General features: G+C 34.5%; 1 protein-coding gene across 1 annotated transcript; it reads left to right on the top strand.

Moving 5' to 3' along the window:
* Nucleotides 1-26,519, top strand: LOC141847562 (uncharacterized; the record flags this gene model as incomplete). The annotated part of the gene is given in 9 exon segments (XM_074735619.1): nt 1-37; nt 409-509; nt 614-871; nt 5,708-5,854; nt 10,095-10,132; nt 13,172-13,209; nt 14,746-14,836; nt 26,251-26,356; nt 26,449-26,519. Coding segments are annotated over 9 exon segments (887 nt in total), but the record flags the coding sequence as incomplete, so codon positions are not given.
* Between the last annotated feature and the right edge of the window lie 512 nt (nt 26,520-27,031).

The raw sequence follows: 27,031 nt of genomic DNA, 5'->3' as shown, positions 1-27,031 counted from the left end.
ATGAGGTCGGCTTATGATGTCGGCATGACCGGCGAAGGTCATGAGATCGGCTTAGAGCCTTGAGGTCTGAGGGACTTTGACGGGTATAGTGGTCCTTCTTCCTGGCTGGCAGGTAGGCCCGGGTGTTTATGTGTTGTTGAGCTTGAAGGGTGATGATAGATGGGATATATGATCCGATAGCGAGGTCGGATTATGCGACCAAGCTATGAGGAGTTCAGCTAGGTGCGCCGAGCTCGGTTACGGACTTAGGTTATGTATTGATCTTTTGATGGGGTAGTCTGCCGATCGTTGTAAAGGGCCTGGGCTCGAGGATCGTAGTGAGCCAAAATTGTGACCTGACAATGAGGTCGGTTCGTAGAGTAGGACGTTAACCCCAGCTGTGGGGGCTCATATGAGGCACTGAGGTAGGTGCCGACCTCGAGGCTAGGTGGGTGCACCTCGAGGCTAGTTGGGCTCATGCGAGCAGGTTGGGGCAGTTAGCAGGATTTCTCGGCCGCGATACTGGGGAGGTGACTCCTCTGCCTAGGACCCGAGTTTAACCCGCCCTCTTCTCCTCTTGGGGGGATCGGGTTCTTCTTATTGGACGCCACGTCCTTACCACGTGTCCTCTGAGGGACCCCTTTATCCTACGTGTTTGCCCACGTCATTCCATCCGGATCATCCGCCTACTCCTTTCGCCGCCCACCTCGCTACTCGAACCCTTGCGCCGCACGCTTCTACCTCCTCCCTTCACCGTCGACGGTGCTCTAGTTCCTTCCACCTCCATTCCTCCTCTAATGCATCCGCTGCATCAGCAGCCTCCACTGCCCTCCAATGCCCATATTTCCAGTCGTATGTTGTTGATATCTACTTCTTTTTACCCAGTGGCTTGGTAGGCATTCCTTCTTTTTGTGATGCAATTTTTTATGTAGTAAAGAAAACTTCTCCAGTCTATTGTTCTTTTGGATTTGGCTTTCGGTTCGGATTACTCCATGAGTTGTAGATTAAGCTGTGATGTTTCCCACTGGCTATGGGCGTATCTTTCATGTGGTAACAATGTCAGTTTCTCGAAGTTTTGTTGTTTCCTTAGAGAATAATTTGAGTGATGAGAGATTTGCGTTAACAATTGTATTGTTACTTATTAGATATCAGATCATGATGCGTAAGTTCCTCTAGGTCTAACTTAATGATTGATATATTTGATATTCTGTGTGTTGCTAATGCCATCATAGCACCAACATCCAAAATACTAGTGGTCCTCTTTGAAGAGTTTATGCTGTCATTTTTCTTTGAATTATCCAGGACTTTTGGTTAATGTTACACTTTCTGGGTTCAGGACAAGTATCTTACCATGCCAATTCCCTTGGCTAGATATGTACACATAGTGACTTGTAATTCAGAGTCATGCTATCATGCAAATTGCATCAAACCATGGAATCTTCACCACTTGTCATGGAAAAGACATTGGATGATCATTATTATAGTGTTCAATGATTTTTGCATATGGTTACTATATATGCTTTCTCAATTCAAATTTTAACATTATTTTACAATATTTTTTATTTCAGTTTTCCATCTTTTCAATCATATTTATCATGAACCCAACAACTATTACCACAACATGCAACAAAAGGGGTCTATCTCTACACTCTGAATTGGATTTGGTGGATATCTTGTGAAGCCTGTCTGTAATGCATAAGCCAGTCCCTTTGCATTTAAGTCATTGTGAGGTAGAGAATGTCAGAGCCTGGATTTGCTATGAGTTTGTTCATCTTTGGGTGCAACAATGAACATAGAAGCTCCACGATTGCTATAAAGACGTGGATATTTTCGTAGCACAATAAGCTAATAAGCTAAAGTGCTTTCTAGTTTATGGAAAGCAGTAACTAAAAAGGATGAGCCTAAAATGAAAACTCATAAGAATAAGGCGGATGAATTTCTTAGTGGAAGGGGCAACCATAGGAGAAACATAATAAAGAAATCTTTTATTGGGTAGAATTGTTGACAAAATTATTCCCTATGCTTGAAACAATGACTCAAGAAAAGATGCTAACAACTTTCCAAAATTATAGTTTTTCCATCAGTTAAGGAGAATGATACAAACTAGAAATTAGCATAAATTTTGAATTTCAAATTATGATGCAAATTAGTAATATAACAATAACAACTAAGCCTTATCCCACTATGTGGGGTCGGCTATATGAATCCTTATATGCCATTGAGCTCTATCCCCTACTATATCATCATTTATATTTAAATAAATTTTATCTTGATTTATCATTGCTAACCAAGTCTTCTTTAGTTTTCTTCTTCCTCATTTAATGTGTGTATTTATTGTAGTTTCACATTGCCTAACTGAAATATTTATTAGTCGTCAAGTATATGTTCGTACCATTTTAAACGTGTCTCTTGGAATTTTCCCTCAATAGGTGCAATCTCGATTTTGTTTCTAATATTCTCATTTCGTATCTTGTCTATCGTATGTCTGTACATCTACCTTAATATCCTCATCTTTATGACTCATCTTCTACTTGTGTACTCGAGTTATAATCCAATATTCTGCTTCATATAATATAGCAGGTTTAACTGCTGTTTTGTAGTACTTTCTTTAAGATTTAGAGCTCTTTATAATCATTTCTCTTTCATTTTAACCATCCTTATTTTATTTAAGATATCTTTCTTAACCCCTCTATCCTTTTGTAAACACGATCCTATATTCTTAAAGTTGTCAATTAAAGGTAACTCGTCATCTCCTATCTTAACAATTATTTTATTATGTCTAATATCGCTAAACTTAAATTCTATATATTTTATCTTTACTCTATTAAACCTAAAAACTTTCACTTATAGTGTTTCTCACTAAGATTTGAGCTTAGCATTCACTCTTTTATGTGTCTCATTTATCAAAATAATATCATCTACAAACAACATGTACCATGGTCACATGTCTTGGATGTGTTAAGTGAGTTCATCTATGATTAGTGTAAAATGATAGAGACTTAGAGTTAATCCTTAATGTAACACTATCTTTATAAAAAATATTTCGGTTTAATCCGAGTCTTTACTCTTGTTATTAAATTCTCGTATATATCCTTAATTATTGTAGTAAACGCTACACTAATACCTTTTTTCCTAGAATTCTCTATATAATTTTCCTCAGGACTCTATCATAAACTTTTTCTAGGTCGACGAATATAATGTATAAGTCTTGCTTTTTTTTTGATACTTTTCAATTAGTTATTTGAGAAGATGTATAATTTCTATTATCGACCTTCTAAATACGATCCAAATTAATTCTCCTTCACTGTGGTCTTCTTCTTTAGTCTTTTTTCTATCATTTGGTTCTAAAGTTTCATGGTATGACTCATTAGCTTAATGCTCCTATAATTAGCAAAATTTTGTATCTCTTCTTTGTTTTATACAGGAGGACTATAGTACTTTCCTTCCACTGAGGAGATATTTTTTTGTTTTCAATATCAGATTGAATAATTTTGTAAGCTATTCAATATCTTGCTTTTCTAGGCATTTCCATACCTATATCAGAATATCATGATCTAACCACTTTTTTTATTTTGCATCCCATTTAAAACTTGTTCTACTTCTGAAGTTTGAATTCTACATTAAAAATTTAAATTACTCCTTTAACCTACTTAAATTATCTAAGTTAACTTGGTTATCTAAACCTTCATTAAAAAGTCTTTCATTGCTCTTTTATTTTCTCATTATTGACACCCTATTGTATCTTATTTGGGTTAAATTTCTTATCTTTCTCTCTCATGCTTTAACTATTTTATAGATATTCCTTTCTCCTTTTGAATCCAGTTGTTGATATAAGTATTTGAAAATTTTATTTTTGACTTCACTTATAGCTTTCTTGGTTACTGCATATTATTTTAAAAAAATTTTCTTCGTTGTTACAAGTGTATAGTAATTTAGATGGTTCGTTTTTCTTTCACTTTCTCTTGTAATTTCTCTTTTCACCACCTAGATTCTTTATTTGGTGGTGTACATTCTTTTGACATCGAGTACACTATTGACCATTATTTTCAAATTTAATGCCATCTTATCCCATGTCATATTTGAGTCGCTATGTATTTATCCTAATACTTATGTTCTTACTCTCTTTAAATATACTTTAATTCCTTTCTTTTAACTTCCACCACTTGATTCTAAGAGTCGCGCATACTTTTCTTTTATTGATATTATGTTTAAGGTGCATATCTAATACTACTAACCTATGCTAGATAGTTAAGTTTTCTTCAGTATGAATTTGTAATTTTTATAAATCTTTCTATCATTCTTTCTAATTATAAGAAAGTCAATGTGCGACTTATTATTCTCACTTTTGAATGTAACCAAGTATTTTTTTCTTTTATTGAAAAATGTATCAGCTATTATAAGTTCATATGCTATCGCAAAATTCAATATAATAATATGAATTTTTTTTCATTTCTTATTCCAAAATCATAATCTCATGCATCCTATCATATTCTTCATTTCTTACTTCTATATGCCCATATAGATCTCCTATTAAAATCATCTAGTTTGGCGGAAGTTTGTGTATTACCTCATTTAGGTCTTCCCAAAATCTATATTTGGTGTTCATTTAATCCTACTTGAGGTTCATATATGTGAATTACATTAATAATTTCTTTTGCCACCACTATCTTGAGAGTTATTATCCTATCTCCTTCCTAACTACTACTTCTTCATCCTTCAATGAACTATCTATAATAATATCTACTTTATTTCTTGTTTTACTCATTCCTGTATACTATAATTTAAAACTTGAGTTATTTATTATCTTTGCCTTCTCTCTTACCTATGTTTTCTCTTGTAAATATAAAATATTAATTCTTTTCTTAATCATCGTATTTACTATCTCCATTGTTTTACTGGGTGAATATTTTTATGTTTCATGTTCCAAATGCAAGACAATCAGTATTCCTATGATGTTTGTTCTTATCCAACTTATGATGCCTAAACTCTTGCATATTTAACACTACACTTAAGTTCTCATGGATATGTATTGGTCTTTGCCGAGACGTTGCAGTCAGACCTTGTAACACGTTCCTTCTAAAGAATAACCTAGCATTAGCATAATAATTTAATGGATCTATTCATAGAATATTCGCAAGTGTTTGATACTGGTTGACCTCCTAACGTAACCCTCAATTTTTTTTCTTCTGGTCTTGAGACCAACATTGATGGTTTTGATGCAAATTAGTAATAAGATTTAAATTTTGAGCTTCAAATTTTGGTTTTGTGCTTTTGGTAATTTTTCATTTTGGTATATTATTTTTTAATTCAACAGTCAATTAATTGGATTATTTTGTTTCTCAATTTACTTCAGTTGGGGAAAACAATTGATTTGGATTATTGTGTTTCTGGATTTATTTATTTTCATGTTTTGTAACGTTCAATTTTTAAAAGTAGTGTCATGTCAATATAATAACCATCTTGCAATTAATAAGAATCTTTTCTATGTGAGGCTTTTCCTCTCTTGTGAGGTTGTTTGGCTTGTTCATCCGCTATGCTATGTAACTAATGCTCTAATTATTAATATGAATCATTTTGTTTTCTTATCCTATCACATAATCAACTGAATTGTTTTTCACCTGTGACTTAATTGATGTAACTGTACACTAGTGATCATTGAATCATCCACTTTCATTGGGTTTTAGTTGTTTTCTTTCATTCTTTTATGTCTGGAAATTTTTAATTGTAGGTTTGTGATCTAAGTTCTAGATGCAGTCTTCTTGTTCGAACAACTGATTGGTACAAACACACTCGTGGAGCCTCTATGGGCCATAGTGTTCTCTGTTTAGCTTCAAAAAAACGTGGTTTTGGGCAGTATGTTACAAAGAAAGAAAAGGTAAAAATGTTTCTTAAACTAGAAAACTATTAGTTATTTAGTTCACTTCATTCTGTGTTTATTACTGTTACTAATTAGACGTATACTTTTATGTTCGTGAATTTTATCTTACTCTAATCTTTGCTGATTAAGTCGTGATGCAACAGTAACAACCACATGGTCCCAACAGCTTGGGTTTGAATCAAGTCCCAGCATTTGATCTAAGTACATTGAAAGGTGCTTGATACTTGCAGACTTCGATCATTTTCCACTTGACTAAATATATACATTTATGTAAATTGATATGTGCAAGGACATTCTTAAGTAGCATTTTTGACATATAATTCTACAATATATTCATCTTCAACAACCATAGACACTGTTGATTCAAAATGTGGCTGCAATCTGGGATTCAAAATGTGCACTCAATCTTCTATTATCCATCCATATGCTTGGTGTATCTGAACTGAATCAATCGTGAAACAATTAAGATGTGGTTTTCATCCATGTTTGGTTCAAGTCATATCTGCTTATTTCAGTTTGTAGGTTTGCTTTAATAACGTAGATTTTGGTCAAGATTTAAAATATCAAGCCGTGCCGAGGTTTCAGTTCTGGACCGGAATGATGCAGTTTCAGTACCGTATCGTACCGTACCAATATAATTTTGATATTTGTAAAATATAAAATATATTAACTAAAATAAAAAAAATTAATCTAAATATTTAAAAATAAAAATAATTTTTTTTAAAAAATAATGAGATAATTTTATGGATTTTAATAAAGTCTATTTAAATTATCCTCAATTATAGCTAGGAATTGATTATTAAAATCTTATTAAACCTAAGTTAAAAAAATAAAACAAAAACAAAAGGAACTGTGACTGGCCACACACGCAACCAGGAGTGCGCGTGGCCTGCTCGTGGAGGCGTCGTGGGCTTGCGCGACTCCTTTGGTGGCGTCACCGGGCCCGGGTGATGCCTCCGGTGGAGTTACCGAGGCCACACAACGCCTCCGGAGGCATCTCTTGACCGGAACCCCTGTGCCGGTGCTGTGTTGGTGTCGGTCCGTTGGCGAAACGAAGTTTTTTGCCGGTATCGTACGATACGGTTCGAGATTTCAATCTATAATTTTGGTCAATTGTCTACTGTCTCAATAACTTATACAGAGTGACCACTACCATTGAAGCTAAGATTGTTTTAGCTCAATGTATTAAAAGTGGACTACTATGCAACCACTGCTATACATAACATTCCAACTCCTAATCAAAGTTACAGCTCAATGTATGAAAAGTGGACTACTATGCAACCACTACTTAACTTGTCTGCTCTTAATCAAATTGCAGTTGCATATTACCCTTATGCTATTGCATTTCAATAAATGACTAAAGATCTATTAATACAATTTAAAGAGCCTTGAGTGAATCATCCTGTATTATCTCAAGTGGCGACTTCAGCCCAAATAGCTAAAACAAATGGGGAAAGGCCATTATAGTTTTATAAATAATGCTTGGACCTCCTCTTGGAGTCTCACAAAAAGATCATAGAGAAAGAAGATTGTTTAAGTATATAGAAAAATAGGTACAACATTTGCAATCTAAAGTGTGGCTTTACCTTTATATGAGCTACTTGATACGCTACTCGTATGTCGCACTATGGTTGCATTCAATTCACATTAATATCGAACCCCCTAACTACACTAATGCAGTGTAGGGTAATTCGGATCATCTTTCACAAAGAATGTAACTAGTGATGATAAACTTAGGATCAAATTATTTAAAAATGGGGTTTGGATTTTGATTTAATTCTAAAACTAACAATTGAAAGACATTTTAATCTAACCTAAGCTACAATTGCAATGAATTAATGAAAACACAACATCTAATGAAACCTAAAGCACTTAACAAAACCTAATCTAATTCAACCAAATTGCATCCAAATGAATGACTCAAACATAAAGCAAGAAAATTAACACTTAGAATTACATCAACTAAGTAACAAACATGTAAGGGGAATTTCATCAAACATGTAGCATGCACCATCCAATTCAAATCTAATGTATGAATTCTAAACATGGAACTTAAATCAATTACAATCAATCAACATGCATCAAGCTAAGCATATCAAATCTGAACCAAATCTAAAACATGGGTTAAATCGATTACAATTCATCAAAAACATGAAGATTAAACATGGAAGAAGAAGAACTTCAATGGTGCTGTTCGGATCTGATGTGGGCTGCGGATGATGGCATCACTACTGTTGGAAGCTCTTGATGGTTGATCTGTGGAGTTGTTGTCTGGATCGGAGAAGCTTGCTTTCTGGCGAAGGGAAACCCCAAACTCTGATAGAATAAGCTCTGATTTGATCGTGGAAGAAGATGTGGATGGCTTATCGGAGAGGGAAAAGGGAGGATCGGGCAAGGATGAGGAAAGGTGGAGGAAGGGTATCCCCTTCACCTTCGATGGGATGGAGTGAAGATGAAACCGTCGGTGGAAGAAGAATCGCAGATAGGGTTGGGGAAGGGACCTCGGTGGCGTTGACTTGTGGTGGAGGAGGAAGATCTTAGTGGATGGGAGATGGAAGATCGCCAGAGGTGAAAGGGAAACCCCTTTACCAAACCCAGTGGTGGATTGCGGTGGAGGTTGGCGCTAGTGAGATGCGTCGGTGAAGAGAGGTGGTGCCGTTGTTGGGAGATGAGATCGGGATCAGGCGTGTGAGGAAGAAGATGAAGTGTCATGGGATGGAGAAGTCACCGGAGATGGTAGGAAATCCCCTTGCCTTTGCCGGAGGTGGATGGTGTCGGTGGTGGAAGAGAAGTCGCCGGTGAAGATGGAGCGTCGCGGGAGAAGAATTGAGACCGTGAATTCTATTTTTGGGTTTCCTATAGCTTTCTTATTGGATTGGGTTAGCAATACGACTTGAATTGGCTTTGGATTTGCATTGGAGTTGATTTGGCTAAAATTGGGCTTCTTAGATGGACTTGAGCTTTTGGATCCAAATCGGATTGGATGAATCAAACTCTCTTTAACCCAAACTTCATTTGAATGTGAATTATCTTTAATTGAACCAAACTCCTGATTGAACAGAGCCTTCTCTTGATGAACTCCTTGGGCTAGAATTGGTTTGGTCAATCGAGTCCATGGCTCCTCTTGATCCCCTACAAAACCAAGTTCATATTTTGAGAATTAATATCATAAAAATAGAAAGAATTGCATCAAGGGTCAAAATGAATCCAAACTCGTAAAATATGATATAATGAATGATTTAAGCATACGAGAGGATAGAAACGACAAGTATAAGAGCTAAAATAACACATCAAAATATTGGTTATCACTACTAGTTGGGTGATAATTATTAGCCTGTGCTATTCAAATAGTTCGTTCTGCAGTTGTGAATGTAATTTTTGTGAGCTAGTAGATGTGTGATAATTTTTTACTGGTGATATTCAAATAGTTCTTCCCCTTGTGAATGAAGCTGTCTTTAAGTGTCTAACCATGCATGTGCTTTTGCATTTGTGTTGTCTTGCCTTCTGCTATTACCTAGTTTTCTTCTCTGTTCTCTATTTTGTTTTGCTGTATACTTTGATTTTGCACAAGTTTTGGCTAAGGCAAGTAGAAGTTCCCAATATTAATCAAATTCTTTTTTTTTTGGATTTGATTTAGCATAATAGTTCTTTGAATAATCCTTCTATTTTATTGTAGCAATTTGGTCATGTTCATATAAAGGGACAAATTATCCTCTCTAAACATGCAAATCCTGACATGGCACAACAACCACAAAACTTATACTAAATTCTGAAAAGATGTGCATGATAGAGGAAACTAGTAGAAAGTAACAAAACTGTACTTAGCATGTACTTATCAGAATGATCCAAAGGGAACATTGTTAGAAAAGGATAGTCTGGTTACCACGGTGTAATTTTCTTCACAACAAAACGATCCTTTATCTGCCACACAAATCTACATAATGCATGTTTTTTCTTGTTTGTATTTAAGTATACCCTTCGTATCTTTCATGCTATCTTCGTATCTTGGCTTCTCTAAGAATAAGTCCTAATCATGGTATGATAGCTACACTTCACTTCCATGATTCTGTGCTCAAGCCTGAGCAACATAATCAAATCTACTTGACAAATTTTAAAGTTATAAAGATTTGTCTTCCTTGTACTTACAAGTAAATGATAGTATAAAAGTTAGATTTGAATTTATTAGCTAACTATTTACATTTCTGTTTTCTTTTATGCATTGAACAATCATGTGAAGAATCCCAAGGAAAGCAATCATTCTACATCTGAGGCAAGGTGTGTATAACTTTCATTTATGCGTTTTTTCTGTAAAAGTATTCACTTTCTTTTTAATTTATTATCTAATCTACTGTTATGTTTATGATGCCATCATTTGACACCATGTCTGTCCTTGTTACCCTTAAAGTTCATGGGATATTAATATTGAGTCTAATGACCAATTTAAGTACTTGGAAAAATTCCAGTTATTAATGAATAGTTTTATTTTCTCAAATAGGATGTGACTGCTATACAGTCAAAGATCTTAGTCTTTCTGGATTCTCTCCATAGTTTTGGACTATTGCATAAACTCTCACTCTCTGCAGTGATATAGATGGTGTCATTTATTTCATCCTTTTCTTCTTTGGATGTGGCCATTTAGTTAATCTGTCATTTTCCTATATGTTATGAACTAAATTGTAAATAAAATATGGTAAAAAAATACCGACTTGAGGGGTGTAAATGTAATATAACAATAATGTTAATTTATCATAGAGGGAACTTCCTAAGAAAAATACTTATATAAAGCACTGTAATCTACAAATTTCACTAGAGATGGTCACTTGTCCTTTCTTGTCTCATCGGCCACATGTTGAACTGTGCTAGTTGGCATGGGCCAAATTTATTGCCCTATTGGTTGATCGACATGCAAGACCACTTCGGCACTGCGGCGCACGATGAAGATAGAGAGGGAGAGATACCAAGGGAGAGAAGTGAGGAAAGTCGGAGAGGAGTACTAGAGGGATGGGCAACAGATGTGCGATAGAGGATGACTAGCATTTGACAATTGACGGGCTATAGGTGAGCGAAATTAGGCGAGAGGAAGCAGGGAGAGGGATAGGGAGAGGAATTCAATAATTTCTGACATTTTAAAATATCATTGACCCAATTAAATACGGTTGAATTATATATAAATTTGGTTCAGTTATAAATTAGTCAAAATAAATTCAAATTGAGCCTTGTTTGAATCCATTTGATTTTAATCATCATGTCTACTCGACGAACTTCACCTAATCCTAAAGTGACTTCTGCTCAACCTAAAAATTTAAAATATTGTTTCAATTTAGCTTAAGTAGTACTTAAAAAATTTTAAAAAATAATTTAAAGTGCAAAAAATTTAAATAGGATAAAAAATGGTATCTAATTATTCTTGATTTTTTTTGTGTTTTAACTTTTATAACATTAAAAACTAAAATTCGATTAGATCATATCAACCTTCTCCTCCTCCTTTGTCTATCTCAGCCTTGGTTTTGACATCAAGAAATAACATTATGCTTTAATTAAATAAAATAATTTTCTTTTACTATTTTTGATTCATTTCTTGGAATATCATTGAAGATATATAGTGATTACAATAGGTGCATTGGACGGGTCAAATTAATTTTATTTTTAAAAAACTCTATCTAGTTCAATTTGAATTTGAAGTTATAATTTTTTTTAAATTTGAATTTAATTTTATCGAAAACCCTCAAAATTTGAAATTTTTTAGATTTTTCATTGTTTTTAGAAATATCATACTTATAAACAAATAAATTTAATTACAAAATTTAAAATCCATATTAAGACTAAAATATAATATTTTATATTAAAAAATTTGAAATTTATGTATTTCTTTATTTTTCATTCACTCTAATAATTATAGTTTTGTGAAAGAAACAAAATCAAATTAAAACCAAACGACATAATTTTGAATTATTTCACTTCATGTGTTCAAGAATTTTATGTAGGCTTTATCATACAAAATACAAGAAACAAAGTTATTTTTAATGCTCAAATTTATTAGAAAATGCTCATGAACAAATTTCAAACACAATTATATGAAGCTGTAAAAATATATGTTTATTTCAAACAAAATTACATCATTAGCAATGAAAGACTTTCACTCCTGTATCACAGAATTTGAATGCAAAATATACCCAGAATATAGAGGATTAGAGAGAAGGTCCATTTTCTCGTTGCTCATTCTAATGTTCTAGTTGCAAAAGTCGAATAGATTGTAAGTGTAAATTATTATAAATGAAAGAAGTGTGCAATTTACTAATGACTAAACTTAAAAAATTAAAATTTAATTGGTTGCAAGCATTTTTAACTCGAAAACCAGTGAAACTAGGTGATTAAATTAATCAACAAACAAAAGAACAAATATATATGACAATTTATTTAATTAACTAAAAATTATAATTCATACTAAGTAAAATTAATCATATAATTATTATTAATTCAATTAAATAAATATCAAATGTAACAGCAAGACACAATACTGTATTGACACTATCATTTTGGGTAGATACTGAAACTCCAACGTAGCATGATATTTTAAGCCTTGGAAGTGGTAGGTAATTTGTTAGAAAAGTAGATTGTATTCCGTAACTAGAAGACATTTAAATTAAACCAAAATTCCCTAGAGTTTGAGACATGCAAAAATAACAACATTAATTCCTAGACCTTGAAAACATGCTTGAAAACAAATTCACTCTTTTGAGTATCCACAACTCTGGAGTTCAAACACATCTTTAGAGTTCGCATGCAATATTTATAGTCTTCACAGACTGTTTAAGGTTACATCATATAGTCTTCACAGACTATTTAAGGTTACATCATGTACTTTAGGTCATTATTTGCTCACATTGTGCACCTAAAATTGCACTTGGAATAGACTCCCATGATCCTTCATAAAGTTGGATGGTTCTCCATTGTAGACCTTCCTTGATGTTCACTGCAGAGAGCAGCTCCACATGATAGTACATAAACTGCTGTAGCTTGACCTGTAACCATGTTTTGTTTTGACTGGCTTTGTCTGGACATTTGCTTGGAGTGGTATTTGCTGCTTGAAACGGGTGATAAGAACCAAGGTATAATAGGTGGTGTCAATTGTGCCTGATAATGTAAACAATTTATTATGTTTTACCTTTTCATTTATAAATTATTCGAGCTTGATAATTCTTTTTCTTTCAGTGTGATTAGTCATTTGTGCTATTAGTTTACTCTGCCAACCTACTATATGCTCTTTATTTTCTTATCAAGTTTTAAATCTTGGTACAATCTTCTTTGGTGTAGAAACTTTGTGTCTCAAGAGACCAACACAAGAAATCAGCGTAAGTTAAAAATTTTCAGTTACCCTTTCGATTCTACATAGGCTCTTGATGTTTATGCTACTGTAAGTGTGAGATTACATTTAGTTCTTCTGGCTGTAACCACATCATTGGCATATATATTAATCCTTAGAGTTATCAATCTTCAAGTTATATCCTATTGATGGAAAAAATTACTCAAAAGCTCTGTATTATGTCGTATGCTGTATCTTAGACAAAGTACACTAAATTTATCTGTAAATGTTGTCAACAAACCCATAGTTTGTATACAAAAAATATATTTTAGTTTAAGCCAAACCAGATCTTACGCTAAGTTGTTCCATGCTTTTTAGTTACTGAAAAGCAGGAAAAGAAAAGAGCTGTTTCATTTTCACTCAGGAATGTACATATTGAATAACCGAAGCTTAGAGATGATTTTCAGATCAGGTTCATGATAACTTAATGTATAGTTTGGTACAGGTATATCTTCTATGAGAATTATGCAAATATTGGCTGTATGCACATTTGTTTCCATTGCAGATGTAGATCATTCTGGATGGAATAACTAAGCAAATAAAGGACTTGAGTTTCACACAAGTAACCTTCATTTTGTATTCTGAAAACATCTTGATATATTGGTAAAATAGTCAAATCCTGTCATGTAATACATATTTCTGAAAATTTATTAGGTCTATATTCCAACACGAGGTGATCACTATGAACTGCTTATTTGGATATCCTTACAGTAAAATTCTTGCCCATTGAATCTATATTAGATTGTACTTGCTGCAGCTAGGAGAATCAGCCTAGCACAAGTATTGAGGTTGGTTTTTGGCGTTAGTCCCTTCACAGGGCTAATCAAACTAAGACACTACTTCTTGAAGCACTTTGCAATTTTACAGAAATTATAGAATATAGATACCAAAAATATGGAATTCGATTTGTCCCAACTATTTTGTACTTGGCTATATAAATTGTATCACTCCATTGAACTTTTACGCAAGGCTACGCTACTAGTATTCAAATCAATAAAATTCATTTTTTTATGACATTGATCAATGTTTTCTCTGGTCTCTATTCCCCTTGCACATTCTGCTCTAATTGATCTAAGTCTTCTAACTATAAAATCTATTTGTCACTTTTGGACATGTGCATCTCATTATATTTTTTCTCATTTAACATCTATTGGAGCTCTTGGTTATTATTATCATTATCATTATTTTTCTAATAACTCGATACAAGTATCTTAGCTTTTTTAGCTTACTTCCTTTCTTATAAAAGCTATATGCCTATAGACATAACAATGCTTTTTATATCCTGTTTATTTCTGTTTGCATCATGTAATGCAAAATACTCATTTATTTAGAATATGTATTTATCTTGTGACATAAGATGGTTGCTTATGTTTTCTCTTTTTGATAAATTAAGAACTTAGGATGATGCTTAAGTACATTATGAGGTAAAGATGCACTAATATTTCAAATTTTGACTTCTTTCATATGAGTTTATGCTATTATCAAAGGTTACTTTGTAATTCTTATAAGAATTTCTAACTTTCAGAAGCACCACAATTAGCTAGTGGAAGTAGTCGAAATTTGAACAATGCTACTTTTGATCAACAATTTTTAGAGAAGGTGGAGGTAGTGAGAAGGTAAAAGAAAATCAGTTATAGTGACTTAGACTTGCTTTTTATTTAATTTTAACATTGAAGTTCTGTAGATATAAATTGAGAATTCTTGACATAATCTACCATGCTAATGTGAAGTTGGCCCACCCGTGATGTGTGGCCCACTTGGTCCCAAGGTTTGATCAAATTAAATCAGATTTAAGCATAATTTATAATCAAAGTTAATATGATTTAATTCATAATTTAATTAAAATTTATTATTACATAAATTAATCAGTACAAAATTTAATCTAATTATAAATTTAATGTAATAAAGATATAATTAATCTAGAAAGAATATAGTTTATATATAATTTTATAATTTATTAGAATAGATATTTTACAATCTATATAATTATATCTTTTCCTATAAATCTAGAAAGGAACGTGACCCTCGATACGTTTGTCCTCAACACGAGGAAGATGCTCGCTTAGCAATGTTGAGGCTTGGCTTCCCTCCAACACTCACCCTTATTGAAATTAGGAATTTTCCTCACATGAATCCTCCTCGGATCTCACCTACTTCCTTTGCATCCCAATTTCTAGCCTCGATTTCACCTTTTCTTCTCCTTTCCATGACCAACAACAATAACTGGATGATCATGGAACAAAATCTCACAAATTTCTCTATCTTGAACCGTGTCAACATGACACAACATTAGCATCCACACAATACGATCACAACGATTATAGGATGCGTGACACTATAGTAGTATCTGTGACACAGTAAATGTGCCAAGGTGTGTGCCAACTTAATGTTGGAAGGGTAAATCTTGGTTGTCATGTGACATGACTTGACTTTGTCTAGTGTATTTGGTATTTGCTTGTCCTCGTCTTGCTTGATTTGTTGTTTTCCTAAGTTTGCCTAGCCTATTTAGCACGTAGAGTCTATTTGGCTTGCCTGACCTACACAGTCGCTTGACCCACTCGGTCTGCTTAGCCCACTTAGCTCATCCAATATGGTCGGTCACTTAATCTTTCAAATTATTGGCTAGTCGAACTTGTTTGTCTTTTGGTCCATTCTATCCTCACCCCGCTAGGAATATGCATTCCTTAGAGAGTGGAATAGAATCAAAATAACTATTTCTTAGAATGGAATAGCTATAAACGATAATGTGCAAGTAGCAATGCCATTAGTATTAAATTCAAAGCTCATTTATTGACCAAATAAATAAATTATTATCTAATAAAATGTCTCCATGTTGAGGACAAATAGAGAATTTGTTCTATCTTAATTTGATCTATCCTTATTAGATGGCCCGTTATATTTCTGGAAACCGGGTCGGTTCCGGTTCAAGTGATGTGAACCGGCGGCTCACAAAAATCAGTCGACTGATCGACCACATCAGTCGACTAAGGGCAAAATCAGTCGACTGATGAGAAAAGTCAGTCGACTGGATTTTGAATTCTGATAAAAATCAGGTGTGATTTCAGCAATTCAGTAGTCTCTTAGTTTGACTAAATCAGTCGACTGGGATGATAAATTCTCCGAAGTGCACTTTTTTTAATAAATTTTAAATTTTAAAATTTAAAATTTAAAATTTAAATTTAAAATTTTTTAATATAATAATCTCGAACCGTGAACCGAACCGTGAACCGGCGGTTCCGAACCGTGAACCGTAATCGTCTTGGGCGGTTCAAGATTTATATTTAATTTAAACTCTCTAATACAAGATTTATATTTAATTTAAACTCTTTACAACAACCACCAAGTCTTATCCCACTGGGTGGGGTCGGCTATATGAGATCCTTCTATGTCATTGAGCTCTATTTTCTATTATATCATCATCTATATTTAAATAAATTTTATATTATTTTATTATTGCTAACCAAACCTTTTTTGATCTTTTTCTTTCTCGTTTGATATGCATATTTATCATAGTTTCATATCCCTTAATTGAAGTATTTATTAGTCGTCTAAGTACATGTCCGTACCATATTAACATTGTTTTTCGGAGTTTTTTCTCAATAGGTGCAATCTCAACTTTCTCTCTAATATTCTCATTTCTTATCCTGTTCATCTGCGTATATCCGCACATCCACTTTAATATCCTTATCTCTGTTACTCTCATCTTCTGTTCATGCGCTTGAGTCATAGTTTAACATTCAGCTCCATATAACATAGCAAGTCTAACCGTTGTTTTGTAGAACTTCCCTTTAAATTTTAGAGGTACTTTACGATCACATAAAACACCCGACATTCTCCTCCATTTCAACCATTCTACTTGTATTCTATGTAAGATATCTTTCTCAATCTCTCAATCCTTTAGCAAAAATGATCCTAAATATTTAAAACTTTCTGTTCTAGACAACTCGTCATTTTCTATCTTAACAATTGTCTCATTACGTCTAATATTGCTAAACTTAAATTTCATATATTCTGTCTTTACTCTTCTAAGCTTAAAACCTTTCACTTCCAGCGTTTTTGATGTGTGTGATTCGTTCTCATATTTTCTATCATATTTTGTACATATTTTCTAAATTACATGAGTATATTTGCATTAACTTCTAACATTTACATTCATTTTTATATTTCTAATTCGGGAGATTGCTCTTTTGCTTGTTGTATTGAGATGACATGAAGTTTTCGACTTTTGGATGCATTTGGAGGCCCTCATTTCATCCCCATACACTGCCTACCCATGGGCCTCGCCACGACTGTGTACCATACTTGGAGGCAAAGTACACATCAGAGCAACAACCAACCTTCTAGAGTCAAGCACGGGTTGGCCCTGCCAGCCGGCACGATCGTGCTGAACGCTGCCCCATCCGAATGTTCCATTTAGCGAGCCACATGGCCAGGCCGTGTTCTCCAACATGGTCATGGCGTGTGTGGTCGTTTTCTCCCTAATAAATCGGATTCGGTTAGAGACCAAGCCACCCTCAAAAGCTATAAAAGGGACAAAGGGGCACCAACTAAAGGAGATAGAAGAATACAGGGGTTTGTAACAAAAACCTCATTGAGAGAGCCATCTTGCAAGGAAGTGGAGATCGATTCGCCGTCGAGGAGAGATTGGAGTTCTTTTGAAGACATCATCGAGTTCCTTCTAAACTTAATTCTTATTCTTCATTGTAGTGTGTTCCATATAAAAAAACACTTGAGTGGAGATAAAAAAAAATCTGTTTCATGTAGGTAAGTGTGATTCATATGAATATTTATTTATTCGTTAATCTCGATATTGGGTGCTCATTTGAGATCTTATGTGAACAATGCAAAGTATTATTGGGGGGTGATCCTTGCATATGGCAGGTAATACCTCTTACATTGGTAACTCCATAATGGAATAACGAAATAACTTAGATTGAAAATTGATACTTGAGAATCGAGTTACATTGCACTGCACACAGAGAAATTCCAGAGTTAGGCTTTAATGAAATTATTCATGTGCCTTTACTCATTAGTGATACTACTTAATAGGACTAGATGAATTTACTAGGGATGATAATGTATCATTCATACATGGTTTTTACTGCAAGTTTTTTCTTTAGAAGAAGCAAAGATTTAAATTTGAGGGAATTTGATATGCGAGATTCGTACTCATATTTTCTATCTTATTTTGCATATATTTCCTACATTACATGAGCACATTTATATTAACTTCTAGCATTTGCACTTTATGTTGCTTGTTGTATTCACAGGGCACGAAGATCTCGACTTTTGGACACATTTAGGACGGAGAGTCTCATTCCACTAGCTTACATGGCCTACCTATTGGTCATGCCACGACAGTGTACTATACTTGGAGGCAAAGCACACATCGGAGCAACAACGGAGAATCTAGAGCTTAACATGGGTTGGCCGTGCCAGATGATGTTTCCTCAGGAGTTGTAGTCTAGGGAGCCACACGGCCTGATCGTGTTCTCCAACACGATCGTGGTGCACATGGTCATTTTCTCCCTAATTAAATGGGTTCGATTGGAAACCAAGCCACCCTTAAAAGTTATAAAAGGAATCAAAGGGCTCTAGCAAAAGGACATTGAAGAATACGAGGATTTGTGACAAAAATCCTTATTGGGAGAATTGTCTTGTAAGGAAGTGGAGATCGATTCGCCACTGAGAAGAGATTGGAGTTCTTCCGAAGACATCATCGAGTTCCTTCTAAACTTAATTCCTATTTTGTATTGTAGAAGTGTAGAACGATGTTTTTAGCTTGTAACTCCAGCGCCATGGAGTAATCTCCCTAATTCTAGAATTAGGGAGTAACTTGATCTGTTATTAGACAAAATAATGCATTGATCCTTATTTTATATATGGCATGTATGATTTGTAATTGGTTCTACTTTATTTTCTCTCCATCCATCGTTATTGCTAGATTCGACTTAGAATGCTCGTCGGGATAAATCGAGGGGTGAACCCTAGCCATAATCATTGCATATAAACATACGATTAGATCAATAGAGAATAAGAGTTGTACTTATCGGCAAATCGTAATCTCCAACCTCTAGAACCGATTTGAGAGTTTCTATCACGGAGTAAGGATAGCGTCTAGAGGTTCATGGAGCTCTAGTGATAAGAGTTCCCTTGAAAACGACCTCTAGTATGGCTACCACGAAAATGGTTGTGACTCTCTCGAGACTTTCACAATTTGTCATAGAGCTTAAAGGGTCTATCATAATCCACTTTGTGAGTTGCGATTATGATAGATATATCGACGTTTTCATGCTTTTTTTTCACTCTATAGACACACCCGATTATGTTTGGATGAATCCCTTCATAATCATACGTTAAAATAAAAAGAATTATATTCGTCAACATTCATCATAGTGAAATCGAAATTCTAGAATTGCTTTCCAAATTAATTTTTTCATCATTTTCTCTCGATCACTCTCGATCCTCTAAGTAATCTGCTTCGCGAGTAATTTGATACTAACAATACAATCGCAGGGGATAATATTTTTATTACTTGATGATACGATACACTTATGATACGACCGATTGTTTTCTAGTTCAACGAATATTATGTGTAAATTTTGCTTCTGTTCCCAATACTTTTCAATTAATTATCTGAGAAAATGTATAACTTCTGTTGTCGACCTCCAAAAAATGAATATAAATTGATTTTTGCACCGTGATATCTTTCCTTAGTTTTTTTTTAATTATTCTTTTTTAAAGTTTCATAGTACGAATCACTCGTTTAATACTCCAATAGTTTGTATAATTTTATACGTTTCCTTTGTTCTTATATAAAAGAACTAGAGTACTTACTCTCATTGATTATACATTTTTTTTATTTTCAATATCAGGTTAAATAATTTTGTAAGTCATTCAATATCTTATTTCCCTAGATACTTCTATACCTCTATCAGAATATCATCTGGTCCAACTACGTTTTTATTTTGCATCATATTTAAAACTTGTTTTACTGCTGAAGTTTGAATTTTACGATAAAAATTTAAATTTCTATATTCTCTTTGACCTACGTAAATACCTAAGTTAAGTTGATCATTTAAACTTTCATTAAAATGTTGATAAAAATATCTCTTCCATCGCTGTTGTATTTCCTTAATACCTTATTGTATTTATCATTAATGCATTTTATTTGGATAAAATTTTTTCTCTCGTTTTAGTTATTATATAAATATCTATTTTCCCTTCTTTTGGATTCAATTATCGATATAAATGTTCAAAAGTTTCATTCTTGGCTTTATTCAGTATTTTCTTGACATCTTTTTTGGTTACTGTAAATTTTTTAAAATTTTTCTCATTCTTACAAGTGTATAATACCTTAGGTTCTTTGTTTTTCTTCACTTTCTTTTATACTTTCTCATGTCACTATCAAAATTTTTTTTGGTGGTGCATGCCCCTTTAACTTATCGAGTTTACTCTTAGTTACTATTTTCAATTTTAATATCGTCTTATCTCATATTGTATTTGAGTCGCTATGTATTTTTCTTAATACTTGTACTCTTGTTCTCTTCTTAAATATGTTTTGCTTCCTATCTTTTAACTTCCATCATTTAATTCTAAGAGTCGTATACATTTTTCTTCTATTGATATTATGTTTGAAGGACATATCCAACACTACTAATCTATGTTGGGTAGTTAAGTTTTCTCCATAAATAACCTTATAACCTTTATAAATCTTTTTATTTGTCTTCCTAACTACAAGAAAGTCAATTTGTGATTTATTATTCTCACTTTTTGAACATGGCTAAGTGTTATTCTCTTTTTCTTGAAAAACGTATTAGCTAGTATAAGTTTATTTGTTTTCGTAAAATCCAATATAGTTTTTCGTTCATTTCTTGTTCCAAACCCATAATCCCTATGCACCTTATCATATTCCTCATTTTTCACTCTGACATGTCCATTTAGATCTATTAAAATCATTTCGTTTGGAGAAATATTTTATAATACTTCATCTAGGTCGTCCCAAAATTAGATTTGATATTTTATCTAATCGATATCTAATCCTACTTATAATAGTTTCTTTTGTCACTATTATCTTGAGAGCTAAATCCTATTCTTTTTTAAACTACTCCTATGACTTCATCCTTAACGAAGTATCCACAATAATACCTATTCCATTTCTTATTTTACTTATTTCTGTGTATTATAGCTTAAAACTCGAGTTCTTTATCATCTCTGCCTTCTTTCCTATTCATTTTGTCTCTTGTATACAGAAAATATTAATTCTTCTAATTATTGCATTTACTACTTCCATTGCTTTACTAGTGAGCGCTCGTATGTTTCATGTTTCAAATCTTAAATCATTGGTTTTTTTTATAATATTTGTTCTTAAGAATTTTTACGTATTTAATACTACACAAATTCTCATGGAGATGTAACGGTCCTTGCCAATATGTTATAATTAGACTTTGCAATGCAAACCCTTGCATATTTAACACCACATCCAAGTTTTCATAGAGATGTAACGGTTCTTCTTGAGAAATTACATTCAGGCCCTGCAACGCGTTTCTTTCGGGGACAACTTAGCATTAACACAATAATTTAATAGATCCATTCATTGAACATTTGCTTGAAAGCCAATGCTGATTGACAACCTAACGCGCAATCCTCCCCCTTTTCATCCTGGCTTGGGATCGACAACGACAGATTTATTTAATTTAAACTCTTTAAAATCTCGAGCCGTTTTGTTCGATATCGGTGAAACATCTCGTTTTGCTTGTGGACTGACACCGACGCAAGCACACCATTGGTGACGGTGCGTCGCGACGCGTCCGGGCTGGTTGTGTTGGCACATCGTGCGGGCTCGACGATGCATTAGGACTTGTTGTGCTGGTCCGGTGACGAGTTTGAACTCATTGTGTGGGCTTGGGACCACTGGTGGCACTGAGGGATAAGGTTTTTAACTTAAGTTTAATTAAATAGCTTAAGTTAATAATTTTAATAAACTTCTAGCTATATTGAGATAATTTAAATAAACTTAATTAAATCCTAATAAAATTATCCTATTAATTATATATATATATATATATATATATATATAAAATTTTATTTTTAAATATTTAAATTAAGTTTTTTTTTTCAATTTTTCAATATATTATATATTTAAAGAATATCGAAATTATATTAGTACGACACAATACAATACCGAAACTGTATCATTCCTGTCCGAAATTGAAACGTCGATACGATTCGAGATTTTAAACCATGCACCTTGGTACTTTTCGACATTTCTTTGGGTTTGCAACAACGCCTAATCTAGATTGGTAGCAATGCCCAATCTACTAGTAGTAATCCTATCTTACAACCGATCTCTTGATCTAATCAAGCAACTTTTTCCTTGGGCTAGCAACCTAATTTCATCCTAATTTAGTGTGTTGTTTCCATTCTTAAAATCTTAGATTCTCGAGATGGTCAATAACAAAGTCAAGGAGGTCGATTTAGTGGACAAGACAATTCTAGATGCTTGAGAAATTTGGGTATATTAAGGACACATGTTACTCTCTTCACTACTTTACTCCTAGTCATCCATATCCCATTGCATATGTAGCTCGGTCTAACCCATTGTTTTTATTCCAATAGAGAGGTACTCAATGCTCCTTTGGTTCTATGTTGTCGTCAGTGCTTCATTCTATCTAGTCTCTTTATTGGCTAATAGCAGTATCTTTGTTGCTTGCCTAAGCCCTACCTTTGAGTCATCTTTTGCATCCTATACTTAGGAGCCTCTGATATATTTTCTTTCTCTACTCTCACACCGCCAATAGGCCTTACCAATGTTATAATATTTAGCTAGTCACTCATCAATTAAAGCCATTTGAAGATGCTTTTTTTTTTTCACTTATGATGCATCTGTATTTTGTTTTTTATATTGCTTTTTGTTCATTAAACCTATTGTCCCATTGAATTGTTCTATCACCTTTTATGTCATTTTTACTTTTATTTTGGATTTTAGGACTGATAAGGTAATTGACATCGCACGTGAGGCTCATAGCTATATTAGCAGGATATGCTTCCATTGTTTTTGGCCCTCTTAACTATACCTTCCTCAGAATCTGAGTTATCTTGATCACCACCCCTCTCATTAAAATTTGAGGCAGATTGTTCCCAATCTATCTAATCTTCAAATTCTCAGAAGTGAACCTGGTCAATTAGAGCACTTTGACTAATTGAGCATAATCCATGTTTCCTTCAAAATCATCTCTAAGCTATCGAGCGTAATTCATCTAGACAACTTGACTCCATCAAGTCACTTTACTCTACGAGTTTCATGTACACTTTTCCTAGTGCCTGCACATTTGATGCACACATCATAAAATAGATAAACCTAATTTAAACCCTTTTAATAAATATTCAAAATATTACTGGTTGAAGCTTACCACTTGAGAGCACCATTGCACTAACATGAAGTTCTTTGTATTTCATCAATAAATTTGCTATGTTATCAAATAGACCATGTTGTTGAGTTCTAACTTTTGATCTCTTATTAGCTCCGATAGTAGTCCTTTTATCTATCCTCTCCATACTCGTGTTGGATACTTGACACTTTTTATACTTAGATCAGGTACTTATACCGAGTCTAAGTAACATAGCTTATTAGTGTGTTCAAACCAAGGATTAAAATACCGAGCCGTATCGTGCGATACGGATGAAATTTTTCGTTTCGCCGCGGTATCGGCACCGGCTCCGCACCGGCACCGGCACCAGACGGCCCGTGCGCGGCGACGCCTCTGGGCGTCGCCCGTGCGCGGCGACGCCTCCAGAGGCGTCGCCTAAACCGGAGGCGCCGTCGAGGCCCGACGACGCCACCGGAGGCGCCGTCGCCGAGACCCGGAGGCGACGCCCACCGGAGGCGCCGTTCGGAGGTGCCGTCGGGGCCCAGGACGCCACCGGAGGTGCCGTCGGGGCCCGGTGACGCCACCGGAGGTGACACCCGGGCCCGACGACGTTGTCGGAGGCGGCGCGCGGGGCCGGGAGTCGCCTCCGCCTGCGGCCCGCGCGAGGGCAGCGCCATCGATCGATTTTGATTTTTTTTATTTTTTAACTAGGATTTAATTATGGTTTAATAATCAACTCCTAGCTATAGTTCGGGATAATTTAAATATACTTTAATAAAATCCATAAAATTAATTTATTATTTTTTAAAAATATTTTATTTTTTATTTTTAAATATTTAGATTAAATTTTTTATTTTAGTTAATATATTATATATTTTAAAAATATCGAAACTATACCGGCACGGTACGATACGGTACCGAAACTGTATCGTTCTGGTCCAGGACCGAAACTCCGGCATGGCTCGATATTTTAAACCTTGGTTCAAACTCAATCCATACTAACTAGTTTAATCGGATAAATGAGGAGCTGATTGAAAGTTGGTTCACTTTACTAAAAAACCAATGCTATATGAAAACTGGTAAAAAATGGTAAACTCATAATAAAAGGAGGAAAAGGGAACTTTTGACATAGCCATGGTTAGGTTTAGAGTTCAGTTATGTATTTGCAGTTGCAGAAATTGAAAGCAAGCCTATTTGGGAATGGTTCTTGACAGAACTTTGTGATGAGATAATGAGGGATAGATCCATATCAATCATAAGTGATTGAAATTCTGACATCCTTCATGTCATTCATGTAGTTAAAGATGTATTTTCTAAATCATACCATTGATTATGTTTTTCACACCTGTTTAAGAACTTGGCATCAAACAGTAGAGATAGAGAGACAAAGTTTCAATGTGCCATAGCACGTGCATGCATTGGACTCACTTATAATGAGTGCATGGAGAAGATGAGGTTGTACCACCAGGAGAGCTATGTATAAGTTGGCAAAGTGGAGAAAGGAAAAATGGGCTAATATCTTTTTTCCTTGTCACATGTATCATATGCTCTCTACTAATGGTTTGGAGTGTATAAGTGCAATCCTCAAGCCCGCATGTGAATTACCCATCCGTGGCATGATCCAATACATAAGGAGAAAGCTATTTGAATACTTTTATATGTATAGGTAGGTTAATGAAAAAATATCGATAGGATGACTCCTTTTGTCAAAGATATTCTCATCAAGTACAACGGTTGGGGTATGCATTACGTCAATCACCCATGTTCTAACATTGAATTCCAAGAAACAATAGTGGAATCTACATTGTGGATATGTTGAGGAGACATTGCATGTTGTAGGCTTGATGTCTATGGGGTTTCCATGCTCACATGAAATGCGTGTTGATGGTGCTCTTCTATATGCTCGGGCTCCTCCTCTCCTTGGGTCCATAGCTATGTCCGTCCTCCGACGAGTCGAACCTCAGTCTCCTGCAATTCAAAGCACGTCAGTGGATGCCGACTTGGCCGGTGTGACTCATCCGACGGTCAAGTCAGCTTGTAGTTGAGGAATGGAGCTCCAAGAATGGGTGCAACATCTTCCCTTGTGAAATACTTGACTTTATTGTTCTAGTTATCAAATATGTTTTGGACAAAGCCTCTTATATTTGGATTATCAAAGAGAGTTCTACCTATTGCTTACTTGGTTCTGCTGATGCTATAAAAGGACCCAAATTAGAAAAGGGTACTTTTCTATTGCATTTTCTTTCTATTGTCATGGAAGACAACGCTTCTGTAGTCAATACTGTTGGAGCGTGGTCATGATAGAGAGATGAGTGCAAGAGGGGGAGGGTTGAATAGCGACGGTGCTTGCAAATAAATTTTTTTCTTCTCTTGATGCTATCCTAACAAGGTCACAAAATAGATTAACAGAGGAAAATTAAATAAAAACACAAGTACATACCACACCACAGAGATAGACAATTTATGTAGTTTGGCAGCCCCCAGACTCCTAGTCCACGACCTATTATCCTTTAAGGATTACTCTCAGAATCCTCTACGTTTTCTCTTCTTCAGTAAAGTGCCGGAGAATGAAACTCTGGCTTGGAACAAAATTTTGAACTTTGATTTGCATTAATTCCATTCATATGTGTTTACATGGTTTTTCTAAACTACATTTTTAGGTCTGCAATGGAGCAGAAAAAAGCTGAGGAGGACAAAATCTATCAGGCAATAGACTATGATGGATCTGTTGCATCGGAAGAGAATACAATTGGATTTGGTACCAAGGTAAACTCTTATTGTTAACGGTTTCATATATCTGTATATCATGTGCAGTAACTCATTTATTTAAAAAACTTATTTGATTCAATTGTTAATAGGTTGCTGTTGGAGTAGCTGTTATTGTTTTCGGTCTGGTTTTCGCGTTTGGGGACTTCCTTCCATATGGAAGGTAATAAACTTTCCCTGCTGTTTTGTAATATTATTCTGTCTAGACAACTCATGCTGAATTTTTTACTTTCACTTCATATTATCTGTTTCTTATATTACCAAGGACCTAATTATGAATACCAGATAATACAAGGTTTAGAATGTAAGTTATATTGATAAACACAGATAAAAGGGAATATCATGGATATCGAATGATAATAACGCTCCTCGATTACATGGTATCAAAGCCAAAAGGTTCATATTTTTGTGAATTCTATTCCCGTGAGCGTCTTCATCATTTAGTAGATATCTCTTCTGCATCTTCTTCCAGGTGAGATTGCTCTCTTGTCTTCACATGACTGGACAAACATGCAGCAGAAAATGCTGGAGATACTGACCTCATCAGTAAGCAGAAAACTCCATGGCGACAGATGCTACAATGAAGGGTTCATCTAGTGTGTTGATCACCTTATTTCAGAGTGGCAATAGGGAAAACAGCTGCCCCTTTCTTCTCAACCTACTTACATGTTCTTA

This window comes from Curcuma longa, chromosome 16 (genome assembly GCF_044706935.1).
Source record: "Curcuma longa cultivar G26 ecotype Majalengka, Jawa Barat chromosome 16, ITB_CL_G26_1.1, whole genome shotgun sequence".
Taxonomy (NCBI): Eukaryota; Viridiplantae; Streptophyta; class Magnoliopsida; order Zingiberales; family Zingiberaceae; genus Curcuma; species Curcuma longa.
This window is presented reverse-complemented; position numbering and strand designations above follow the sequence as displayed.